Genomic DNA, 26,815 nt, shown 5'->3' with positions numbered 1-26,815 from the left:
TTTTCAATGAGACCTGGCGACTTCCAGCAACATGAGCAATGGTGACCATTGGCGACTGAGGGCAGTGGTGGCTTGGCAGTTAAGGCTCTGGGTTACTGATCAGAAGGTTGGGGGCTCAAGAAATAAATTTCATCTTACTGAGGAACTGAAAAGCACAAAGTCCTTCATCCTGAAGACTTTTCTGTGGCTGATAACCTAAAGTTACAGCTTTTCCTCTTACTGTTACAACTGCTAACACTGGAGACTCCTTCCACAAATGCTAAATAATCAACAATTACACACATTTCTTAAAGCCATTTATGTGGCCCATCCACCATACAGAAAGTCCCAGTAAGTTTTTTCTATATCATCATTAAATCCATTTATTATTAGACTTAAATTATGTGGATAGTATGCCATACAAATCCTTGATAATATACAAGCACAATGTACAATGTACAAGCTGCTGCTAAAGAAAGTTCACCTTCAGACCAATCAGATCCAAGCGTTGTGGTATAAAATCATATATACTCTCACCAGCCACTTTAATAGGAACACCTGTACCCCTGCTCATTCACACAGTTATCCAATCAGCCAATCATGTGGCAGCAGCACAATGCATAAAATCATGCAGATCCTTGCCAAGAGCTTCAGTTAATACTCACATCAAACAACAGAATGAGGAAAAATGTTATCTCTGTGACTTTGACCATGGCATGGTTGTTGGTGCAAGACGCACTGGCTTGATTTCAGGAACTGTTGAAGTCCTGGGATTTTCACACACAACCGTCTCCAGAGTTTGTACAGAATGGTGCAAAAAAAAAAAAAATCCACTGAGTGGAAGTTCTCCAGGCAGGAACGACTTTTTGATGAGAGAGGTCAGAGGAAAATGGCCAGACTGGTACAAGCTGACAGTAAGGCTACCATAACTCATTCACTCTATACAACAGTGGCGAGCAGAAAAGCATTCCAGAATGCACAACACAACCTTCATGGTGGATGAGCTACAACAGGAGCACATCAGGTTCCAGTCCTGTCAGCCAAGAACAGGAATCTGAGGCTACAGACTGTGTTGAAGTTGAAGATTGGAAAAAAGCATCATGCCTGTATCTGCATGATTTTATGCATTGTATTGCCGGCCTGATTGGATACTTGGAATGGATAAGTAGGGATACAGGGAAGTTGTGGCTCAGTGGTTAAAGGCTCTGGGTTACTGATCAGAAGTTTGGGAGCTCAAGCCCCAGCACAACCAAGCTACCACTGTTGGATCCTTGTCAAGGCCCTTAACCCTCAACTGCTCAGTTGTATAAATAAAATAAATGTAAGTCGCTCTGGATAAGGGCGTCTGCCAAAATGCTGTGAATGTAAATGTAAAATTAAAGTGGCCCTTAATGCAAATTTCTAATCCACATGTGTGTGTTGCTTATGACTGGCGAAGGCAAGATCTCAAGGTGTGAGACAAGTATACACACGCAGCCCAGTTTGTGCTAATTATTTACTGATTTAACAGCCTGCTGTGGTCTGAAAGCTCTTCACATTATCATGTGGGTTTAGGAGTGTGACAATTTGTCAGTTTGATAGCATGCATTGACAGAGTAATCTGAAAGAGTTAGATGGTTAATGTTATGCTGTTCTGCTATCAATAACCCCTGTCATTGTGAAATACAAGATATTTAAAACAGCAGTTTAAAAAAAAAAAAAACAGGAAACTTTTATTAAGAGTAATTCTCTTAACAAGGTTTTGTTTTTTTGGTAAAGATTTAACTTCATGCTGTGTTCTACTGAAAACCCAACTAATATTGGGTTGTGTAGTCGTCATGCTGTGCGTTATAGATTATTCGTTTATAATGAATTGGATAGGAAATGGACAGAAATCAAGAATGAGGAAGATCTAGTTACATTTAACGAAGGTGTCAATGAGGTAGAGCTCATTTATAAGCTGGAGAAATATAAACAGAAGCCTAAAATACAGAAACTAGTGTTATATGGCAGTAATGGAAATCACTTTGTTTCAAAGTGTCTTTGAAATGATATAGTTACATGATTATTAGTGGTAAAACATTTTAAATTAGACATTTTCAATCAGTACTGTATAAACAAATGAATTATGTTATTGCCACAAGTCTGTTATAAGATTAGCCAGGACACTGTTGGGTTTCTGTATGTAGAGTATTGTGACTCTGTCTTTAGATGCTGGTGAGCAGGGTGATGGGAAAGTGGAGGAGTGTGAGCCCCTTACTGGGCAAACAATTCACAGCTCTCCGCAATAACATTGATAGAGAGATAAAACTGACAGCACAAGTTAATTCTTTGATAGTAAAACACCATATACAACTGGCACGAAAAAAATGATAACATTTAAACCTAATAGAATAGGTAAAAATGAAATACCTATGAACAACTGCAGATTCTTAAAGCCCTGAGTCTACTTTCACATGAGCCATTAACCACTACTGTGGAGTGTGACATCACAAATAAATTCAATGCTAAACACGGGCACACACAAAATAGGCACAAATTCCATTTTTTTGGCCTCTGGTTAAAAGAGTTAAACTCGGGGTAAAGAGCGGAATGAATGTTTGTACCTTTTCATATGGCAAAATGCACTATCCATACACACTGTGAATGTGTATTCGTGTGTATTGACTTACAGGGTCGGTCCTCGTTAGGCTTGTTGGGGATTTCCTCCACACATTCAGAGGGAAACCATCCGACGTTACCTCGTGCGCTGCCCTCCCAGAATCCCCCTTCACCAACACTAAGAACTATGGAGAAATAGAAATAAGGAAGCTGATCAGAGCCCAAACCACACACACACACACACACACACACACACACACACCACACATTTCTGTTTCTCAAGTGATCTTTTACCGAAGAATGTTTGGATTATCTTTACAACTAAAGTCATCCAATCCAAAGTTTTCATTCTAAATGAACGGGTTACCAGGACCATGGCTTTCCAGAATTGGGATAATTTGGCAACTTAGTATTATGATCAAGAATAAATTCATTCAAACTAGCATTTAGAGTGCGGCTTTTGAAAAAAAAAAAACAAAATCATTTCCACTTGACAAACATGAACAAATTAACCAACACCATTCATAACTAAAAGTATGTGTACTGGGTCAACATCTTACTCAAATAAAAGTATGGAAGCAAAAATCTATTTGAGTTAAAGTAAACTATATTTTCAAATGTACTGAAGTATTCGAAAAAAAAAAAAGTTAATATTGTTAATTGACAAAAAAGAACTGACCACAAGTCCATCATGCCTGACCCTGCATTACTAGCTAGTTCACAAACCAATCAGTCACAAGGAAAATATTCTGCTACCTCACACAAATCTAGGTTGTTTTTTTTTAAAAAACAAAAAACAAAAACTTTTTTCCTGATTAGTTAATTTACAAAACATAACCTGTTTAGCTAATTAACAATACAATAAAATACAACAATCTAGCTTATTTAACAAGCTAAGTTACAAAACCTAACTAGCTTGCTAGCTGAATTATAAAACTAAACTAGTTACTTTACTAAACTTAAAGTTAACTTAATTTCATACTTCAAACCTCTTGGGTAATTTGAGATTTGTAATAAATAGACATTCAGCTTGGTGTATGTAAACTTTTGTATGTAAACCTAAATTCTTATATAGTGAATTAAAGCAACAACAACAAAAAAAATCCATCTCTCAGAATATCAGTTATTTTAAAGTGATCACTTATGTGAACAAAGTAACTGATTAATCGAACGTCTTTAGCCTAGATGTTATGTAAACTTTTGGCCTCAATTGTAAAGTCTGCAAAAATGGAAAAACTTTAATAAAGTACAAATACTTGAAACAAGTACTTAAGTACAGTAGTGAAGTAAATGTACTTCATTACTGTCCATCACTGCCCAAGTACTCAAAAAGTTTAGTATTTTCTACCTCTGATTATAAAGACTGGATCTACAGTCCTAATCGAAAGAGTTGTGTGCACTGTTTTCTGTTTTCACCATTCTCACTCCTGCTGCAGTACATCCAGCAATTACCAAGCCCTTTATCAACTGAACCATCAGACTCTACCAGCATCATCATCAGCATCCCATTTTATCATCAGCATCAGCATCAGCATCAGCAAACTCATCATCAAGGCACATAAATATATAAACACATAAACACAACCACCAGCTTTGCAATCACGCAGCTGCAGCCTGGATGCTGAAAACAAACAAATGAACAAGTGTGACAGCACAGATGTCCCGCTGGAGCGGGCCTGAAAACTGGCTGATAAGCATGGCACTTTAAAGGAGCAACAAAATCCCACAGTAAAAAAAAAACAACAACAACAAAAAAACACACCATCAAGGATGTGATATAAATGATTCATCGATTCAGCCATTTGGAGCTTGAGGCATACCTTTGACTCTGTCATTCTTGAACAGGGCGATTTCTCCCTCAGCCTGGGGTTGATAAGACTTTACCACCACGTAATGTCTCCCAGGCACAGCGCTGTACATCCGGCGCTTGGACCCTGGAGTCTCTGCCCCAGAGAAACCATCACGACCGGGACGAGGACTACAGAGAAAAAGAGAATCACACTTTAGCTTTGACAAACCAGTGGTTAATTATAAACATAATGAAATCAGAATTTTAATCAGCGCACAATTATTTTGTCAAAGGTATTTACACTACAGTTTACACTTTAAAGCGATTGTTCAGTGTTAAAAAAAAAGACATTTCCACAAGTGCGCATTTCAGTTTTGCTGATTTGTTCAGTTATTTTTGCTTTTTGAGATTTATTTCTATCATAGTGCTGTTGAATGCTTGATTCTGATTGGCCACAAGGTGTTGATTAATATTCAATAACAGCAACTCTTCTATAGTAACAACTAACAAAGGGACTTAAATGCTCAAATGCTTGAATGCATAATTATCAATATGGTGATGTTTTCTCTGAGGAGATTTTTATTTGGCATTTTCGGAAGGCGTCTCCAGTGTCAGTGCTTTGTAACAGTCAGGGGTAAAGCTGTAACTTTAAGTTACACAGGAAAGTCTTCAGGATGGAGAACTTTGCTCTCTGTGGTTTCTCGGTAACATGACAAGCTGCATTTTCGGTCTTATTGACTTCAAGTGAAAGATATAATAGGGATACTGCTGAGGGATAGTGTTTATAGCTGCTCTGACGTAAGTGATAACAGGAACTGACTTGTTTTAAATACACATGATCATTAAACATTATAAATACAATACACTCAGCATTTCAATCAACAATTGAAACAATTTGCAATTATTTCATTAAGCTTGTTAGCTGCAAATTAACTCATTAAAAAAAAGATGGTTTGGTGAAAAATCTCAGTTACGTTTTCATTAGTTTTCCACTAGACAAATTTACAGTAATTGATTAGCCAAGACAGGTGCAAAATTACAAATGATTTACAGCAGCATGAAATATACTGAGGGACCCTACGGTGGCCCATAAGCCAAACCACATTAACCAAAAACATGACAGCAAATCAGAAAACACAGCATTAACTTTGCTGCTGTCATTTTTCTGCATTTGCTGTCATGCTTCCAAATTTGCTGTTGTGTTTCCGAATTTGCTGTCATGCTTCCGAATTTGCTGTCATGCTTCCGAATTTGCTGTCATGCTTCTGAATTTGTTGTCACAATTCCCAATTTGCTGTTGCGTTACCCAATTTGCTGTTGTGTTTCCAAATTTGCTGTCATGCTTCCAGATTTGTTGTTGTGTTTCCGAATTTGCAGTCATGCTTCCAAATTTGCTGTTGTGTTTCCGAATTTGCTATCATGATTCCGAATTTGCTGTCACATTACCCAATTTGAAGTTGTGCTTCCAAATTTGCTGTCATGCTTCTGAGTTTGCTGTTGTGTTTCTGAATTTGCTGGTGTGTATCCGAATTTGCTGTCACATTTCCCAATTTGCTGTTGAGTGACCCAATTTGCTGTTGTGCTACTGAATTTGCTGTCATGCTTCCGAATTTGATGTCATATTTCCCAATTTGCTGTTGCGTTACCCAATTTGCTGTTGTGTTTCTGAATTTGCTGTTATGTTTCCAAATTTGCAATCATGCTTCCAAATTTTCTGTCACATTTCCCAATTTGATGTTGTGTTTCTGAATGGCAGTCATGTTACTGAATTTGCTGTTGCATTTCCATATTTGCTGTTGTGTTTTCTGATTTGTTGTCTTGTTTCTGAATTTGCCGTCGCATTGTAGATTTTGCTGTTGTGATTTCTGATTTGCTTTCATGTTTTCGAATTTGCTGTTGTTTTCGAAATTATTGTTGTGTTATCTGAGTGGCAGTCATGATACCAAATTTGCTGTCGTGTTTTTCGATTTGCTGTCATGTTTTTGGTTTTGTTATTTGTTGTGCACCACAAATGACAGTAAAAGGACTTCTGCAATATACCAGGTTATTGTCCATTTATGCAAAAGTACAAAGGTAAAGTGCAATATACCAGTGCTTGTACAGTCCTAATATTTTTGCAATAATTTGTAATGGAACTTGTACAGTATGTACACTGACTGAAGAGAGCAGAAAGGGAGAAGGTAGGATTGGCTGTTGAACAGCTCCCTCTGCTGTTCCAAAACTAACACAAACTTATATATTCAGTGTTTTATTAAATCCTCACTGTAATTCTAATACCAAGGGTCTTGACTGAATCAATTCTGGTCCATGCCAAAATAATTAGGCTGGGTGCTGAGGAAATAAGTAGCAGCTCTGGAGAGTAGCAGTGAGTCACTGAGAAGCAGCTTGGGACGCACCATGCAATAGCTAAAAGGAGCAATCTGTGATTATATTCAAATATAAAAAGCCTTGTGTTACAGAAATGCAGGAAAGCAGAAAGCATGAGGCTGGGAATGAGGACAGCAGGGACACGACCTGGAAATGAAGCAAATGAAAGTGGACTCTATCTATCTATCTATCTATCTATCTATCTATCTATCTATCTAGCTGAAATGTTTTCCATACGCAGGATTTAAATATTCAAGTATTAATAATAAATCACATTCTGAAAACAAGCCATAATCATTAACTAATTATTTATAAATGAATTATAATATCAGAACAAAATACAATAAAAAATAAAATATCCAAGCACTTATAGATATAAGTGCCTATATCTAAGCACTTATATGGATGGATATACATATGTATATCCATCCATCCATTTTCTATACTGCTTATGCTTCAGGGTTGCAGGGAACCTGGAGCCTATCCCAGGGAGCATGAGGCACAAGGCGGGGTACACCCTGGACAGGGCGCCAATCCATCGCAGAGCACAATCACATACACATTCACACACCCATTCATACACTATGGACACTTTGGACATACCAAACAGACCGTAGAAACCGGAGTACCTGGAGGAAACCCCCGCAGCACGGGAAGAACATGCAAACTCCACACATACAGGGCCACGGTGGGAATCGAACCCCCGACCCTGGAGGTGTGAGGCGAACGTGCTAACACTCTCTCTATGTATAATAAATATATAGAGCCAATTTATACTTATTTACTTTATATACTTACTTATATATATAAGTATGTTTTCAATTTGGATTTAAAATCATTTATAGAGCTACAAATTGTGTTTCAAATTTTCTGTAACAATTACAGAGTTTAGGAGTGACGCAAATAAAAATGTATAATAAAAGTACACAAATTCTCCTGGACTCTGTGTGTGTTATTTTCCACAATATCTAGGCGTGTCCTTGAATATTTTTTCACTATCATTCATCTCTACCACAGAACCTGTAAGGCCTAATTACGCAAATGACCTCCTTTCCACCTACACCGTGACCCACCCCGATCGTACAGAAAAGGCCCCGCCCCTCACCGAGGCTCACTGCGGCCTATAGGAGCAGGAGGAAATTGGGACGAAGCACCTACACTTGCCCTTTATGTAACTTTCCCTTTAATAAGCCTCTACTGGGAGACAGTCCAATGTCAACACCAAAGGCATAGCTACAGCTAACTGCACTTTAACTGTAGCTGTTTTAGGATATAAAATGTAAAAAAAAAAACTGTGAGTGTTCACATTTTTTTGCTTTGCTTATGTTCAAATCACGTCCCAAGCATACAGTCCTCAAAATCTGCTGTGCTACATAAGCACTCTTCTCCTAAGATTACCCCTGACCTAATACATTTCTCACAAATGAGAGACTGATATTGGCGCTATTTACAGTTTAAAAAACATTGTGTACTATTCACTTTGTGCCTTGGTTAAGAAAATTATATAAATACTACTACACTAGATTTTAAACACACTGGCTTAATCAAAAAAAAAATTTCCTCACAAGCCAACTTTTTATGATAATATTACATACAGCACATACAGCACGTACTCTATATTATATAATTATTCCATTATCAAAAAAAGGTGGATCAGAAAATGTTTTTTAATGCAATAAACACACACAAACACACACACACACAAAAACAAAACAAAGAAACAAACAAAAAACAGAAAATCAATGACCATTGCCATGCTACCACCACCATGCGTCACTATGTGGATAGTGTTTTGAGGGTGATGAACAGTGCTGGTTTTCAACCAAAAGTAGTGATTTTTGCCAAGACCAAAAAGTTTTCCACATTTCCTGAGTCGCCAGTATATCTTTCGCAAACGAGATTTCATATTGCTCAGTGCAAATTTGTAGTGTCCAGGCCATGGTTGTCTTGTGATCAGCTTTTCCTGTCTGAGCTGTGGGCATCTTCAGCTGCTTCAGACATACATTTCGCCTCTGGTTGCTTCTCTGACTAATACTCTTATTACCTGATCACTGACTTTTAGTGGAGTCACAGCCATATTCTTTCCATGTTTTAATAATGGAAGTAATGGATGTTTAAAGTTTGGGTTATTTTTTTTTTTTTTAAACTAAACCCTAATTGATACTGTCTTCCTGGCACTGTTCGTTTAGTTATGCTCTCTAACTAACTTGGGGGTCTTCCAGGAACATGTGTATTCATACTGAGACCCCATGACAGTGTAATTGCACACAGGTCGACTCCATTCAACTAATTATGTGACTTCTGATGGCAACTAAATAACTAATTTTGGGGTTTCACACCAGTGGATGAAAACTTATGTATTTAAGTTTTTTTATTTGTAAATAATATTGCAAACTATATAGATTTTTCCCCACACTTCAATATTCTAGAATATTTTTGTTGATTCACGACATATAACCCCATTTAATTACATTCTAAGTAGCATGTAGTAACAGGTAGTATATATTATTAAAATTTTTCCAGTTGTGGTAAACACAACCGTTCCAGTACTGTGCAGTCACCCACAATCTAACCCAAAACCTGTGTGTTTCTTAGTGCTCTAAATGATGCTTCTTTAATCCTTCATCCTTCAGGCTGTGACCTGGAAATTAGTAGAACTCCTTCATCATTAATGACATATCAATTCTTCATATGCTCTGAGAGGAATCAGTGAAAGAGTAGGCTTTCAGATTGAACTGCATGTGTAGTAATGTTGGAATCGATTCATTAAATTTGTAAATGTGTTTATGCAGATGTGGTATTGCCTGTGATAGACAACACAGCGGTACAGCAGATTTAAAAGTGCAATCATTTTAACATGATCGATCAAAGAGGTCATGTTTAGCAAATATGTGCTGGTCTCCAGCTCACTAGAACACGAGCTGGATACTCCAAATCTAAAAAAAAAGGGCCCTTTTTAAGGCAAGCGCATTTATTGAGATTTGCCGGTTGTAGATATATTGGAATTTTAATTAAAAGAATAGAAATAAAGATTAAGGGGACAGGTCATTTTTGCAGGATTTTTGCAGTTTTTTGCAGGTAACCTCTAGCTGAAAGAAATGCAGAATTCTAAAAACAGAATTCTGTTTTTATTTGATAATGATTTCTTCACAAAAACCTGCTACAACATGGGCTGAGTCAGCAATTTTTGTGTCCCCCGTGACATTCATCCATTCATTTTCTGTACCACTTATCCTACACAGGGTCACAGGAGAGCCTGGAGAGCCAGGGAACTCAGGGTGGAGGCGGGATTCAAGCCATCAGAGGTGCGAGGCAAGTGTGCTAACTACTAAGCTACTGTGCCCCTCTCTGTTGACAAACACTAGTGAATTTATTTCAGTGTTATGCCATCAAGGTGTCTAATGACGCAAAACAGTCAACACGTGTTTGTTAAATGTTATTTAAAGCAGTTTGTTGTGAGGCAATTATGTTAAAAGCCAATTATGAAACAGGAAATCAGAAAATATTGACTTTTCACAGACAGTGAGAAAGGGTAAAAGATGTCAAGATGTTTATGGGGGGCATCACTAACAGCCCCCCCCCCCCAAAAAAAAAAGATAAATATAAATAAATAAATAGCAGATAGAGATAAATAAATAAACACATTTGCTTTTCAAATATGAAAAAAAAATTAAATAAATATACATTTAAATTAAAATAAAATTAAAATGAAATTTAAACTAAATAAAATACATTTAGTCAGGGTTGGGATTACAGTGGGTCTTTTACAAAAAAAAGGCATAATAGAAATTAGTATAAATAATGATAGTCTTAAGAAAAAACTGCAGTAGACTGTCATTTGTGTATAGTTAATGTATTCTATGAGACATTCATCAGTAATTTATTGCTAACCAACATGGCCTTCAACTCAAACATTAAATGATGGCTCTTGTGCTGAATGAGTCTGGAAATTTGAATCATGCAGCTAAAATAAATACATTTAATCCGAATCATTCATCAAAACATTGACATAATTTAATCCTTTATGGTGAGATGAGGTCAGGCATCAGCCCACATAGTTTTTTTTTTTTTTTTTTGGGACATCTTTCCCCGTTCTTGTCCTGATTTTTCCCCCTCTCCTCTCCTCTGTTGACTCTTCTTCCCTGCACTTTCGTCTCCTTTTATATACAGTGGATATAAAAAGTCTACACACCTGTTAAAATAGCAGGTTTTTTGATGTAAAAAAATGTTAAATCATGTCAGAACTTTTTTCACCTTTATTGTGAAATTGCAATATATAAATATCAAGTGAAAAAGAAAAAGAAAAAAAACTTCCAATACCCAGCTTGCATAAGTGTGCACACCCTTTTATAACTGGGAAAGTGACACTGTTCAGAATCTACCAATCACATTCAAACTCATGTTAAATACGAATTAGTATACACCTGCTACATCAATTAAAGTGACGGATTAACCCCAAAATGCCATGGGCTGCAAAGCGCTTACAAAGCAGGTACGGGATCTCATTGATGAAAAATAGTAATCAGGAGATTACGGTTGCAAAAATTTTCAAAAGTATTGGATATACCATGGAACACTGTAAAGACAATAATCAACAAGTGGAGAAAATATGGCACGACAGTGACAATACTAAGAACAGGATGTCCCTCTAAAATTGATGAGAAGATCAGGAGAAAACTGGTCAGGGAGGCTGCCAGGAGGTCTACAGCAACATCAAAAGAATCGCAGCAACTTCTGCAAGTATGGGTTGCTCCCTACATGTGACAACAATCTCCTGAATTCTTCATTCATATGTCTGGGCTATGCGGTAGGGTGGCAAGATGGAAGCCTTTTTAACCAAAAAAACAAATTAAAAATACATTCAATCTCAGTAATGTGTTATGGTCTGATGAGACCAAAGTCTCAGAACTTTTTGGCCATAATACCAAAAGACATGTTTGGCACAAAAAACACAACACATCACCAAAAGAACACCATCCCCATGGGGAAGCATGGTGGTGGTAGCATCATACTTTGGGGCCTGTTTTCTTCAGCTGGACCTGGGGCTTTAATCAGGGTGGAGGGAATAATGAATAGCTCCAAATACCAGTCAATTTTAGCACAAAACCTTAAGGCTTCTCCTAAAACACTTACTGTAAGATGAAGAGGAATTTCACCTTTCAGCATGACAACAACCCAAAGCAAACCTCCAGATACTAAAAACTTACTATAATCTGCATTATTTTTATAACATAAAGGAAACCATTTGAATGATTATAGGCTGTTTTCCAAGTGCACTAGAGGTTTTACTAATGTTTTAAGTCATTTACCATATGCACATAGGTTGTTGTGAAGGCTACTTTTCCTGTGTTTAAAATGTCTTTAAACTTTAAAAAAAAAAAAAAATAAATAAAAATTGTATCAGGCACCCCAAACGTGGAATCACGCTTCTCATTTCAGCACTAGATTCCAAAATCTCTGAAAGCTGCAGATATCTGCAGCAAAACATCAGCCATGTTTTCCATCTTCAATGAAGGCATCACTACAGACTGTGAATGATTGAGAGTCTTATTTCCACAAAGTCAGTTGGGACTCTAATATTGCTGGAGCAATCGAGCTGCCAATGCTCTTAACACAGCTGTCAAAGCGGCACTGAGATTTTCCACCCGGGGATACGTTGCATAAGAGCACGGCTCTTATTTCCGGACGAAAAAAGCTGATGTGGGCTGAGCTAATTATGCAAAAAAGGTGATATAGAAATAGGGCCACTTAGTATTAGATATCGGTTAAGGTGGCATGTGAATAGTCTCACCCACAGAGCTATTTATAGCATACCACTGCAAAAGAAAACGATATTCTAAAGACAGTGTGAGCTCAGCAATAAAAAAAAAAAAAATGAAGCCATTCAGAAAATGTTTACATGCAAGAATATTTAACCTGATATCTCTGAATAGTCAGTGTATTCTGTGTTTCAGACGGTTATGGAGCAATCGGGTGGTCATGTACACGTCATACTTCTACATGGTAAATAATACTTTTCATATCATTGATACACCAATCTTTGTGAAAAGTCAATATTGTCTCAACATTCAAGACCCTGCGATGAACTGATGTCCCATCCAGGCTGTTTTCCCACCTTGTGAACAGTGTTCCTGGCATAGTGGCATAAGCTCCAAGTCCCCTGTGATCCTGACTAAAGATAAAAGGAATAAAGGAATGGTCTATTGACAGTTGTCCATTGACAGTGTTAAGCTATTAGAGACCATAATGAGTCACAACCAAATCAAGTGACTACAGCTATGTCAATGAAGATGCAAATTTTAAGCTTGAGAATGAAGATAACAGCTGCTGAGAAGATTTAGGTCATGTTTTTAATGAGTTTTTAAAATGAAAAACCATCATAAAAATTGTAACAATGGAGACTCAGAGAGAGAGAGAGAGAGAGAGAGAGAGAGAGAGAGAGAGAGAGTTATACAGCTTTGGCAATCCAAAGCTGATTTCAAGATATCATAATAACAATGCACACAGCATACTCATTACTGAAAATTTGGCAAGACTTTGCAACTACTGAATAGAATGCATAAGCTTATATACATATGAACATGGAAGCAAAACAAAAGTGAATTTGCATATAAATTGTAAAAACACAGCCACTTTTTTATTTCGTCATCCAGAAACCAAGAAGGACACAAAATCTTTTTGGAATCTGCTGTCCATTAGCCATCTTTTTGGATTCTAGTCAGATATTTGCTTGTGCCAATGCTTATCCTACACAGGGTCATGGGGAGCACATAGGGCAGAAGGTGGGGGTCACCCTGGACAGGGTGCCAACCCCTCGCTGGGCACAATCGCATACATAATCAAACACTACAGACAATTTGTAAATGCCAATCAGACTACAACACATGTCTTTGGACTGTGGGAGGAAACCCCCAAGCACAGGGAGAACATGCAAACTCCACACACACAGAGGGCAGAGACAGGAATCGAACCCCCGACCCTGGAGGTGTGAGGGAAACATGCTAACCACTAAGCCACTGTGCCCCCTCATTATACCACATTTCTTGTGTAAATGTACTTATGAATGATTTACGAATAAATTTGCTCATATTAACAAAGGAGGCCAAATGAACATATTTTAATATGCGTGCAAATAATTAGCTCATTCGGTGATGCGAAATAAACGTGACACATACAGAAAAATCTGAATATGAATATGGCCATTGAACTTGATGCTAGGTGCCACGCGCTCCCAAGGAAACCATGGCAACCAAGAGTAAATTCGAGCCAGGAACGGCCATTAGTAATGAGCATGAGGTGAAAAAAATTGCTGCCATGTAGTATATGACATTTAATATCGACGTGTTTTAAAAACGTGACATTGTAAGCAGATACCGCAATATACGTCAAGTGATATAGGGATATAAGGTTGCATCACATTGTTCTAGCCATAGCCACAAACAAGCTCCTAGGTTACCTAATCCTGACTACATCTAGTACCGCACATCGACACACGGTGCTTGACACAGTAGAAGAGAAGCACATTCCTCTGTTCCTTCTCTCTCCAGCCATCACAGCCATCCACCAAACCTGCAATTACCCAATGACATCAGAACTGACTGCAGCTGCCTCACTTTCCCTCTGAGCCTCTGAGGAGCAGGCACATTATCTAATACACCACAGAGCACACACACACACACACACACACACACACACACACACACCATACGGCCATGGCCATAGCAACTGCTGCTGTAACTAGGGACAGATCCCCATCAAGCAGCACACACAGCTATGGAGGCCAAAACCATATTCACAAGGTTTTTTTTTTTTTTATGTGGATGCCAGACTTAGCACACTGGCAAAATGTGTCAAAAGTCACACTTTTTATACGCTCATCTGAGAGCAGCTTGGAGGATTCTGTATCATATGGGTGCCAGATGCCTCAGAATATGCAAGCAGAGGCATTTTATTTAGGTTTTTCCAAGAACCATTGTCTACAGACTGGGTCAGAGAACAGGCAGTCCAGGTTAGCACAAGAAAATGTATAAAGAAAACTGCATGAGAAGCACAGCTCAGAAATAATAATAATAATAATAATAATAATAATAATAATAATAATAACAACAACAGCAACAACAACAATAATAATAATAATAATAATAATAATAATAATAATAATAATAAGTAGAAGAAGAAGAAGAAGAAATCTTATTTGTCTTGTTTCACTGTCTAATTCACTGTCTATTTGCCTTTACACTGTCTGTATAAAAGATATGAACTTAAATGATAGCTTGATATAATATCCATATTTCCCAGTTCTTTTCCTCACAGCGTGCCATTCTTTTAGTAAGGTTGTGTGTAATGTTTGCATAAGCCAAACTTAAAAAAAAAAAAAAAAAAATCAGAGTTACAAAAGTTTCGTAAGTGCTGATTTTTTTCATACTCAAGTGTGTATGTTGATGAATGCCAATCACCCGTAATTACCAGGTGTGTGCACGGCACAGCTGATTTGCATCTTGTGACCCCCACAAAACTCCATAAAAGACAAAGCTCACAGCGCTGACGAGCAAAAGGCAAAAAGAGTTTCTCCGAGGCACTCTAAGAGTAAAAGTTATTGTCTGTGCCAATGAAAAAATGTATTATGGAACAACATAATGGCACTTGAAAGGCCAAAATCTGGAGCCAAATGATGGAAAATGTGTATTAGATGTGAATGAAGTGAGGTGAAAAGGAAATGGTTTGGAAGTATATAACAGATTGCAGCTTGAACCATACAAGATATCCTTATCCACTTATCGGTCACTTAGTGCTGGGTTTAATAAAGTGTTGCACAGCATTACAAAAAAACAACAAAAAAACAAAAACAAGACTGACTTATACACTACCTGAGTCTGTCCTCCTTTTAAACAGCTGCATTCTTAATTGAATGACTGGTCTTATTTGTGTTAATTTATGCATTTACTTTGGCTTGCTTGCTTTATTTTTGCCATATTTAATATTTCTTTAGTTAACTGCATAATCCATATATATATATATATATATATATATATATATATATATATATATATATATATATATATATACCCACACAGTATAAAAGTACAGTAACTCATCGCAAATTATGTGATTTGAAGCCAATCACTCAAGGTTTACATTAGTCAGTCTTCTCATACATGAATTAACACACACGAGTAGGATACGAACATTTTTCCAGAATTAGAGGATTTTCATGAATGCCAAAGTCCTCAAATGAACAATTTACAAACAAATCCATTTGTACACAGCTTGATAAATCAGGCTCATTGTTTGCATGGTTTAAATTGCGTTATATGTTTGTAACATGTTAAACACACCAATTCATTCAAAAGCATTTGTGAAGGCACCAGATGTTGCAGATAATACTGCTGAAGCCTCATTAGTGGATCTTTGTTGTATAATCTGACACAGAGGGCATGTTATCATGCCGTCTGTTATAGAATTCAGCCAAGGTTTTATTGGGATCATCTCATACACGTAGTATACAAGTACAGATTTTTTTGCACAGCGTAAAAGAGTCTTGACTAGGATTCAAGCATTTTGGGACATAGTTACTGACATGGATAGCAGCGTGAAAAGAAGGAGGTGGGAAAATCTAGCCCCAGACAGACACATCCTCCACTAAAGAAGAAGAAGAAGAAGGGAGAAGCCGTTTTTGCGAGAAGCCATATTTGAGCTCAGAGAGCAGTGAACCGATGAGTGTGAGGAGAACAGGGTCAAATACCAGAGGAGTTCATTCTTCCTTTTAAAACTACATCTAATTAGATGGTTTTTTTGCCATGGCAGTGAGTAATTGGCATGGCCCAGTTACAGTAGGCCGCTCGCTCATCCGAACTGCCGACGAGTGACAAGATTCGCACACCCCCAGGCACGCTTCCATACAAACGCATGCACACACTCGCTCACACACACATACACATGCATACAAGGATGCTGTCAACCAGGCTTTTGCTGTCACACATGCACAAATACACACACTTCCTCCTCCCTCGCTTTTCCTCTCACACACACACACACACACACACACACACACACACACACACACACACACACACACTGAACCAGACATTTGCTGTCACACATGCTCATCCGCACATACACACAGGCTCTGATGCTCCTATCTACCTCTCTGTGACCAGCTTCCTCTTCCAGTTTTGTGTTAAATGCTGGCACTCTCTGTACATCGTAACTTTATTTCATTTTTCTCTGTATCCAAAATCATTGAGTCGTTGGGCCTCTGCCGAGCAGATCAGGTGTTCTGCCCACTCCAATTTCCACAGCTAATCCATTTAACGGGCAAATTCTCAAATCCATGTTACCATTTTATGGCCTAGAGGGATAGTACAGATGGCAGATATTCTCTACATACTGTAAAGTGCTACAGAAAAAGAACACCTGAGTTAAAAACGAAATTTATTCAAATATGTCCTAGTTGTAGACAATTATGTCATTCGTGATTATTTTTATACCACATGCACTGCTGAATTCTCAATTCTGATTGGTCAAAAGATTGCAAGGCAAATCACAGGTTCATATTCCTGCTCGTACACAGAGGCTGGTATAGCAGACGTTCCACGTAAACAGATTTTTTTTTGAAAACATGTAATTGTTTTCTGTAAGATGTTCAAGGAAGGAGTCTCCAGTGTCAGCATGGTTTCTCCCTAACATGACATCATGATAACAGAAACTGGTAAAGTATTGACTGTTTATAGTTGCTATAAATTGTTTTGCAGATGTTTCCTCAGCATTAAGCCCAATTATAATTATAAAAATTTTAAACCATTTGCCTCACACCTCTGGGGTTAGAGGTTTAAATCTGTTCCCCCGCCCTGTGTGAGTGGACTTTGCATGTTCTCCCCATGCTTTAGGGGTTTATCCCGGGTACTCCGGTTTCTCCTCCCCCAGTCCAAAGACATGTGTTGTAGACTAATTGGTATTTCCAAATTGTCCATAGTGTGTGTGTGTGTGTGTGTGTGTGTGATTGTGCCCTGTAATGGGTTGGAACCCTGTCCAGAGTGTCCCCTGCCTTGTGCCCTGAGTTCCCTGGGATAGTCTCCAGGCTCCCCTGTGACCATGTGTGGAAAATGGATGGATTTTATTCCACACTTAATACATGGTATTCAATATTGCTCGTCATCTTCCTTCTGCACAAAACTCTACTCAAGTGTAGCTGTGCAAAATATGAAGAAGATTAAGGTTGAAAATGAAATTCACAATCAGTCACAATCAGTGCTTGTAATGATAACAAAAGAAAGTGCTACATTCTGTAAGAAAAGTCAAGGCAGATGAACAAGCAACAAAGTTTGTGATAGTGAGTCATGTCTGGATCGAGAATCTTTTCTGCCTTACAAATCAGACAAAAATCCATAACACTACTCAGTGTCTAAGGGATTTCCTGTGACTAGTTTTTAAGTAAAAACAAGAGTGCTGTATAGACGTCTGGCCATGGTGAAAGCATAAATTCACAAGTTCTGTTTGAAAGCACCATTGATTTACGTTATTTCTCAGTATTGAAAGTTGCAATGCATTGGGGATAATACATTCAAAATCTTAGTGACCAAAGAAACTTAATTAAAGAAACTTACAAAATAATGTTTTTCTTGTAGAGTTATTATATATATATATATATATATATATATATATATATATATATATATATATATATACACACATACACACACACAGCTCTCTGATCTTCATGTTGCTTTATCCTTTTTAGCAACAAATGCAGTCCTCACAAGCGAAACTCAGAGCTCAAACCAAGAGGAGACATTCAGAGCTATTAATTGTTTAAACAATCAATCTAACAGGGCACACTTGAGCAACAAGAAACATCTATCAGCCCAAACTTTTTGATGATGTGAAAAATGGATGGCTTCAAAACAAAAGTTTAACGCATATAGATGTAAATATCAGGAAATGAAAGCTGGGAATTTGGATCTATCATCTCATATTCATCTTTTGATCTCAAACCCAAATGTCTTCAGTGTATCGCAAAACCAAACAAATTAGCCTTGCAGTTCCAATACTTTCAGATGGGACTGTATGTTTCTCTTTTGAAAGTATCTCAATCACATGGTTAAAGAATATTAAATTCTAGCTAACCCCCAAAATAAAAAGGTAGACTTCAAGATTTGATGCCGACTGCAGCGTTGGAGCATCATGGGGCATTTATACAGCCAGTATCTGATTACAAACTGAATTGATTAGGTGTATGTCTGTTTTGCTAAGGCATGTATCTAGCCAGTGACTTGATCAAAGTGTAACATTCACTGTGTGAGGAAATCTCACTTAGCTAGCAAGGTTTTAGACATATTTAAGAAGGCTAACTGCTTTTACCACCAAAAACAGCCTTTTGTAAAACAGCCTGCTTACACAACATGATCTTTGCAGGAAGATAGCCAAGCAAGATTAAAAAGGAAATAAAACATTTATATAACCATATATCTATGGCTTCTTAAAGTGTTATCCTATATTATATGCAAAAATAAAAATTGGTCTTGTTTGGATGTTTTCCAGAATTCAGCCACAACGATATCCAATGGGTTTTCCCAGACCGCCACACATATATGCTCTCTTTATACCCACAGATGATCTTTATCCCTCCTGCAACACACGGGTCAGTTTCAATATCAACTGCCAAAACAAGTATGGCAACAACAACAATGTCATTCTTATTTGTAGGATTTTCTGAAACTGCAGAAATGCACCATCACTACACACTACCGCTTTAACAGGATTAATCCGACCTGTTTCCATTCACAAGTAGAACAAGGCCACTGATATACAAAATGCTGAGTACGGCACTTCCTGCAGTCTCTGCCACATACTGTCCTCTATCAGTCCAAACAGAACTGTGTCATGCTGAACATCCTGGAGCATGTCGACCTGCTAGTTTTCCAATAGCAGCAAAATTATACTAGAACCAAACAAAGCTTTATCATCCATCAGTAATTATGCAAAATGGAAATAAGAAAACCAAGTAACAAAAAAAATCCATTACGGTACCAGCAGATTGTTTTTGATTACAAAGAACGAACATAGTCAGTTTTTCCTGGAACAATTATGATTTTTATGCTAAAAGGCTGTCCAATAAACAAAAACCAGAAGTAATAACATAATCATCTTTAAACTATGACTTAGCATTAAGTCGGCTTTAAATCGGATTGCCGTCACAGATAAAAGTAGCAGATTGTAAAATCATTCTTTGTTAGTTAACATGGTGGTCTATGAACACTTATACTGCATTCCAATTAGGAAAAATCAAAGAAAACGCTCCCTTAACATGGAATCCCTATTCAGGAGCTCAGGACGGTCTACTCAACTTCGAATTCAGCAAGTGAGGTCAGATCAACATGGCTGCTCACAGCATCAGCAGTAAACAAAGTAGCACCTCTTTGCATTAAATGAATTATATTGGATATACTGTACAAATTCAGATCAATCAACATACAGACATTTTCGCTTGGAAAATCTATAACACTGACTATACAGTTTGCTGAAAATACTGTATGCATCACTCATCACAGTTAACTGCTAACAAAAGACCAACATGTAGGTGTCAATGTTTTTTTGTTTAAAAAAGAAGAAGCCTTTATTTGTCACATATACATTATAGCACAGTGACATTCTTATGCATATCCCAGCTTGTTAGGAACCTGGGGTCAGCTATGATACGGCACCCCTGGAGCAGATATGGTTAAAGGCCTTGCTCAAGGGCCCAACAGATTGGCAGTGATAGTGATGGGGCTTGAACCCCAAACCTTCTGATCAGTGGCCTTAACCATTGAGCCACCACTGCCCAAACTTGACGTTGCTATGACAGCAACAAATATGGCAGTAGCTATGGTACAAAGTAAATGAAACAAACATCCTTATTACCTCAAACTGATTTTGAAGAATGTTTCAATTTCAGTGACCCTGTTTTCTGCAAGAGCCCAGAACAAGCAGAACGAAGTAACTTTCATTAATCCCAGGCCTATTGTTAGAAGAGCTTCACTGTATAATCTGACACGGAGAACACGTTGTCACACAGTCTGTTATAGAAATCAGATTTTATTGGTTTCATTTTATACTGTGTGAAAAGTTGCTGTAATTGCACAGTGTAAAACAGGGCTTTATTTCGAGTCAGGATCTTGACAGGCATGATGAATTACCTACTAGTATAATTCCACAGCTGTTGATCGATACAATTGAACATTTGGTGGAAGAGCATTTAACAGTCCTCACATTTGAGACAAATCAGCATCTAGCACTGAATCACCTAACCTATCCCTTTCACACCATGAGTTTGATCAATACTGTATAAAGACTCATGCTAGAGCCATATCTCCTTGCAGTTCCCACCTGGGCTCCCACTGAAGCCAGGAAGGGTTGAGTCTGGCCAGTACATGGATGGGAGACCTCTTGGGCAAAACTAAGGTTGTTGCTGGAAGTGGTATTAGTGACGCCAGCAGGGGGCGCTCACCCTGTGGTCTGTGTGGGACTTAATGCCCCAGTATAGTGACTGGGCACTATACTGTAAAAACAGCACCGTCTTTCGGATGAGACATTAAACCAAGGTCCTGAGTTCTCTGTGGTCATTACAAATCCCGTTACACTTATTGTAAGGAGTAGGTGTATAACCCTGGTGTCCTGGTGAAATTCCCCCATTGGCCCTTCTTAATCATGGCCCCCTAATAATCCCCATCTCTGAACTGGTTACATCACTCTCTCCTCCCCATTAATAGTTGGTGTCTGGTGCACTATGGCTGCCGTCACATCATCCAGGTGGATGCTACTCACTAGTGGTGGTTGAGGAAACCCCCCCCCCCCACCATCCCCACCATACTATGTAAAGCGCTATGACTGTCTAGAAAAGCGCTATATAAATGTAACTAACTAACTAACATTAAGAGATGATTAGAGTCTGTTGTTTGGGTCAAGCTAAAGGTTGCTGGTGTATTAATGCAAAGTTCTCAGGGAAATCTCTGTAGCAAGAAAATGCAATCTAACAAGGACAAGGCACCTCATTTGTATGGCTTCGTACAGGGACGGGAAGAACATTTGGAGGTTTCTGTTTTAAAACCTTTTGAAGGCTTTAAAAGCTGTCCAGCTATACAGGCTGTCTAATTCAGAATATGATAATAGTTCTACTGTGAAAGAATGTGAAAAGTATAATATCTGAGACACGTCAACACAAAGGTTGCTGATTTGAGCTTTTGAACTAACTGCACTACTTCACAGTTACGGTCATGTGGCTCCACAGTGATGATGATGCACAGCATGAACTTTACTCAACTCTAACATCCCATGCTTCACCTCATCAGCTACCTGCTGAGCCTTTCATGAGCTGAATCGAGTGGTTAAGTGGGAAGAAATTACCGTACTTATGTCTAGAAAGTGCTGCATTTAAACTAATCAAAACTTCCCCTACGACTGCGAAGGAAGTGTGATGACACTGACCTGCTGTGGCGCTGGGGTGGGTGTCTGCGGGCGTCACCGTCCCCCAGGCGGCCCAGCGAGGGCGAGCGGCTGCGCGGGGGGTGCCTGGCCCCCCGGCCCATGCTCTTTACCGTGCCATTGGAGCTGTTCTGCATCTGCTGGGGCCTGCGGGGTGACAGGCTGCGCAGGGGCGAAGGCGACGGTGAGCGTGAGGGCGAGGGCGAGCGCGAGGGCGTGTGCGGTGCCGAGAGCTTGTTAACGTTCAGGTTGTTGTCACTGTTGGAACGCAGGAGCACGCGAGGTGCGGCCAGAGTGCTCCGGCCAGTCTGACCCTGCTGAGGCCTGCTCCTGCCTGAACTCACCACCGCTGCTGGAGCCTCTCGGAAAGGCACTGAGAAAAGAGAAAGGATTTTGTTATTAATAAAGTATGCAAGTATATAGTAACAAAATATATCCTGTATATATAAGGAATACACCATTTGTGGGCATGCTGTTATAGGAAAATAATCAACAACATAGTAATGTGATGTGGACTGTCACCAAGAGGAGATGTTATTACCACCACAAGGTGGATTATTTTAGCAGTATTATTAACAGTGTGGGCTTCCTCTTATACCACAATGATTTGCCTATGATTTTAATACCTTCATTTACTAATGAACATTATGACATACTTTTTATCTTTTTATAGATTCCTATTATCGCTTATATTATAGCATCTATAATCAGTCGTTAACTCAACAGCCTCCCTTTTTTCTCTTTCTTGAAGTTAATAAGACAAAAAAAAGCAGAACTCAGCATTTTAACGAGAACCCGAAAAGCACAGGGTCTGCTGAAGACTTTCACGTTACAAAGTGCTGACACTGGAGACTCCTTCCATAAATCTTAAATAAACAGAAATGATCTTTACAGAAAATGTCACCATATCAACAAATATATGTTTCTTTTATTAAATACCAACACATTTGGTGAATTATTTCTTACTATAGAAACAATAACATAGTAGAACTAGTGGATTAATAAAAACCTGTGATTTGCCCTGCAGCTGGAACTACTATCAGAGCTGCTTCTGACAAATCAGATTTGATCATTCAACAGTGATGTAATATAAATTGCAGTACTTAACATGCACAATACTGTTATCATATGGACTTTAACATACCATCCCTAATTCAGTTCTGTTCTGGAGGAGATCACTAACACGGGCCTGTTTTAACAGATTACAATGATAAGTTTGCATTGCTCTGATCAATAAGCAAGACACCATCTTTTCCACTGAGACAGACTCTCTGAGGTTTGGCTGGATGGCTGTGGTATCGCCTGAAATTCAACCCTGCCATTTTCTTATGATAGGGTAAGATCTCAAGATGATGTGTCTGGCACTGTGACTTAATACATTTCCATAGCACGTAACAAAGTCCACCAAGTCGTACTCTTTCTCTCAGCTAAACCCAGTACACTTTCACAAAGTCTGACCAAACTCTTCAGCTCCACTTTCCAGTGACATCTGAAATCCAGTCGAGATGTTCTCTCTGCCTCGGTCCACGGCTATGTGAGAAATCCCGTGTGAATGCATGATTAGCAGCTATATTTATGTCTCTGTTGCGACACTGAAGCAGGCCATGGAAGAACTTAGAGCACATCTCAGGAACATTGGGCCATTTGAGGTCTCGGTCCCACAGCCACTCTGAGGTACATGGTTAAAAATATCACCGAGATATAACTCCATAATGGTGGTGATAAACAATGCCTTCACATGTGCAGTCGACATGACGTGGCCATTACCAGGCTGATGTAGCTGCATCTCGCTGGGTTTCGTCATAACACTTTCATATACTGATTCTCTGAATGATGACATTAAAGGAACCTCATTTTCAAAAAGCAGAGGCTGTCAGAAACAAGGAAACCCACAGTCTTGGAAAACAGCTTGAGAACAGCTTGAGAACACAGCATCGCACTGCTAATGCCATGGTGGAACTCAGCATTTAGACTCGTAATGATATCTACGCTAAAACTCTGTAATCAAGACTAACTGCCGGGTGTTTTGTCATTACAAACGGCTGCGTGTGATGTTTCCAGAACCTTGTGTGTGTTCCCATGGACACGAGGAGCGCTCCTCTTGTACAGTGGTGTGAAAACAGCTACATTCCCAATAACAAACTGGTCAACGCTGAACACACTTGAAACCGTAAAGCTAAGGAAGCTGTGTCTTCACATTGTGTTATAATTACGGTCATTACGAGATGACAGCTTGGAGATTCTGTTCGGAGCAGTATATCTCCTTGGATGTGGAAATTAGCTGTTAATATGGTGAGGCACACAGCGCCAAAAGGGATATACTGTTGGCTATGATAACTAACAGTTAGCTAAACCATATTTTAACACCTTTTGCGGCTTAGCTACATTAACCAAAGGGTTCTCAATTTTTTTTTTAATTGTTCAATTTAACTGTAAAATAAATTCCATACATGCTCTCAGCACAGACCATTACTTAGGTAAATGTGTACAGTAACATTCTGCCTATTTATTAGATTCATGGAACTTTTTGTTCCTGTACATTCCACCAGCAGAGCACATTAGGACACATTAGGACACATTAGAACATTATTATTTATAGGATATTTGCTTTTGAGGTAGTGAGATTTGATTAAAATCTGTTCAAGTCAAAGGGACCTGACAAATACCCTAACAACTATAAGACCGGAATAATAAATATAATACCTTGGACAATGGTGTTTTCTGAATTTAACCAAAAAACAAACAAACAAACAAACAAACAAACAAAAAACACGGACCCCCGGCTAAGTTTCAAGCACCCCACTATGAGAACCACTCTGTAATGTTAATTATAAATACGGAATAAAACAATTGGGGCGCGCTGTTATAGGAAAACTATCCACGCCATGGGTGGTGCACATCCTGTGTTTTATTCCTCTTATACCACAGCAATTACAAATTTTAATTTAGAAATGAATGATACGTTGTTCTTTTTTTTTTTAAAAACCTTTTAATGTTGTAGAGTGGCTAAGAGACGAAAAACAAACAAACCCCCCAAAAATGCAAGTTTAAGATGTTACAGAGAATCCAAAAAATGCAAAGCCCAAACTTACTGACTGTTACACAGTGCTGACGCTGGAGACTCCTTCCATTGATATTAAATAAACGTTTTTCCTTGTTAGATAACAAGATGTTCTGATTTTTTTATTGTAAGCCATAGATTATGTGGCCCGCCCACCATACAAGCATCTGTGAATTTTGCGGATAGCATAGAAACGATAACCAAAACGTTCTCAGAGTACCTTCAGGTTAAAAAATGATCTTAAATTCTGACATTAAACTTGTAACTATTTATAACTACTGCTGGAGTTTTTTTTTGTTGTTGTTTATAACAAAACATCAAAAGTCAACGCTTTGAAAAGAATTCTGGTAAATAAAAATTTGGCCAAGACGCGAATTGTTTTTACAATTTAAAAATAAAAATCAAGATTCAGAAAGCTTAGATGATCTAGCGAGAAATTAATTCCAACGAATCCAATTCATCACTCCTCAATTCACCTAATTATAGATAAAAAATTAGTACTCTGATAGTGAGCATTTGACATTATACTCTCAATTTAATTTTACTCCTGTGAATGTTTGTGATGTTGACTCATACGGTGGTAATTAATATTCTTTTTAAGCGATGCCAACCTGAACTTAGACATGATCATTATTTCCATCTGAAGCGAATAATTAGCTGAAAGGAAATAACGGCGTATAAGGCGTTTTTGCAGAAGCCCCTTTGAGACAGCTTTTTCATTTTTGGGAAAGAAACAACAACAAAAAAAACAAGTATAAAATCAGTATATGAAAATACTCTGAGCTCTGGAAATAGGGTGATTCAAAACAAGAGATTGGCATATCCATAACAGAAATAATTAAAACTGTTGTGGAATAAATATCCCTCCTGGTTAAAGATCACTTTGAAAACAATCTGAGAACAGGAAACGAGGTCACGGCGTAAGTGACACTTTCCACGTCGACTGCCGATTAATTCATTTGTAGCCTCTTGAGGCTCTAATTAAACCCCTGTTACAATTGGACGTGATGCAATCAACAGTACAACGAGAAGAAAAACGTTAGCACATCAACACACACACACACACACACACACACACACACACACACCCCAGCTCAGACCAAAGTGTCGATCTGTCAAGTTTTAAATCCATATCAAGATCTCGACAAAAAGTTCTGCCATGAATCTTCAGCGAACTCAACATCAGCGGCGTCCTCTCACCTTCTTTCTTCAGAGCGTTCAGTATGGACTTCATGTCTCCTGCTGGTTTATCAAGCCGACCAGAGGAAAGAGTTCCGGGCCGGAGGTTCCCGAGGTGAGCGAAGGATGAATGAGGGATGACGGAGAGATGGAGGGAGCGGGAGATCGGTGCACACGCTCGGCCCTCCACACATCCTGCCTTGTGTGACTCTCCGAGAGGAAGGAGCCGAGCGCATAAGCATCACACGTTCACTCAGAGCTCCCTCCCTCCCTTTCTCCCTCCCTCCTTCCTGTCCTCTTTCTGTTCCATCTCTCCTCCTTCTTTTGTCTTTCTCACTTTTCTCCTCTTTCCTCTTCACCTTTCCTTCTGTTCTCTTTCCAGCATCTCTCCTTCCCCTCAT

The 26,815-nt window shown here is 38.6% G+C and overlaps 1 protein-coding gene across 1 annotated transcript; it reads right to left on the bottom strand.

The window, feature by feature from the left end:
* Positions 1-2,342: 2,342 nt before the first annotated feature.
* Positions 2,343-26,815, bottom strand: LOC128611300 (SH3 and multiple ankyrin repeat domains protein 2-like). The gene is made up of 5 exons (XM_053630687.1): positions 26,752-26,815; positions 26,436-26,624; positions 22,178-22,547; positions 4,380-4,537; positions 2,343-2,744 (listed from the first exon to the last, which is right to left on the bottom strand). Exons 1-5 carry the CDS (start codon positions 26,813-26,815, stop codon positions 2,569-2,571), a joined length of 957 nt encoding a protein of 318 aa, XP_053486662.1. The 3' UTR covers positions 2,343-2,568.

This window comes from Ictalurus furcatus, chromosome 8 (assembly GCF_023375685.1).
Source record: "Ictalurus furcatus strain D&B chromosome 8, Billie_1.0, whole genome shotgun sequence".
In the NCBI taxonomy this organism is placed as follows: Eukaryota; Metazoa; Chordata; class Actinopteri; order Siluriformes; family Ictaluridae; genus Ictalurus; species Ictalurus furcatus.
This window is presented reverse-complemented; position numbering and strand designations above follow the sequence as displayed.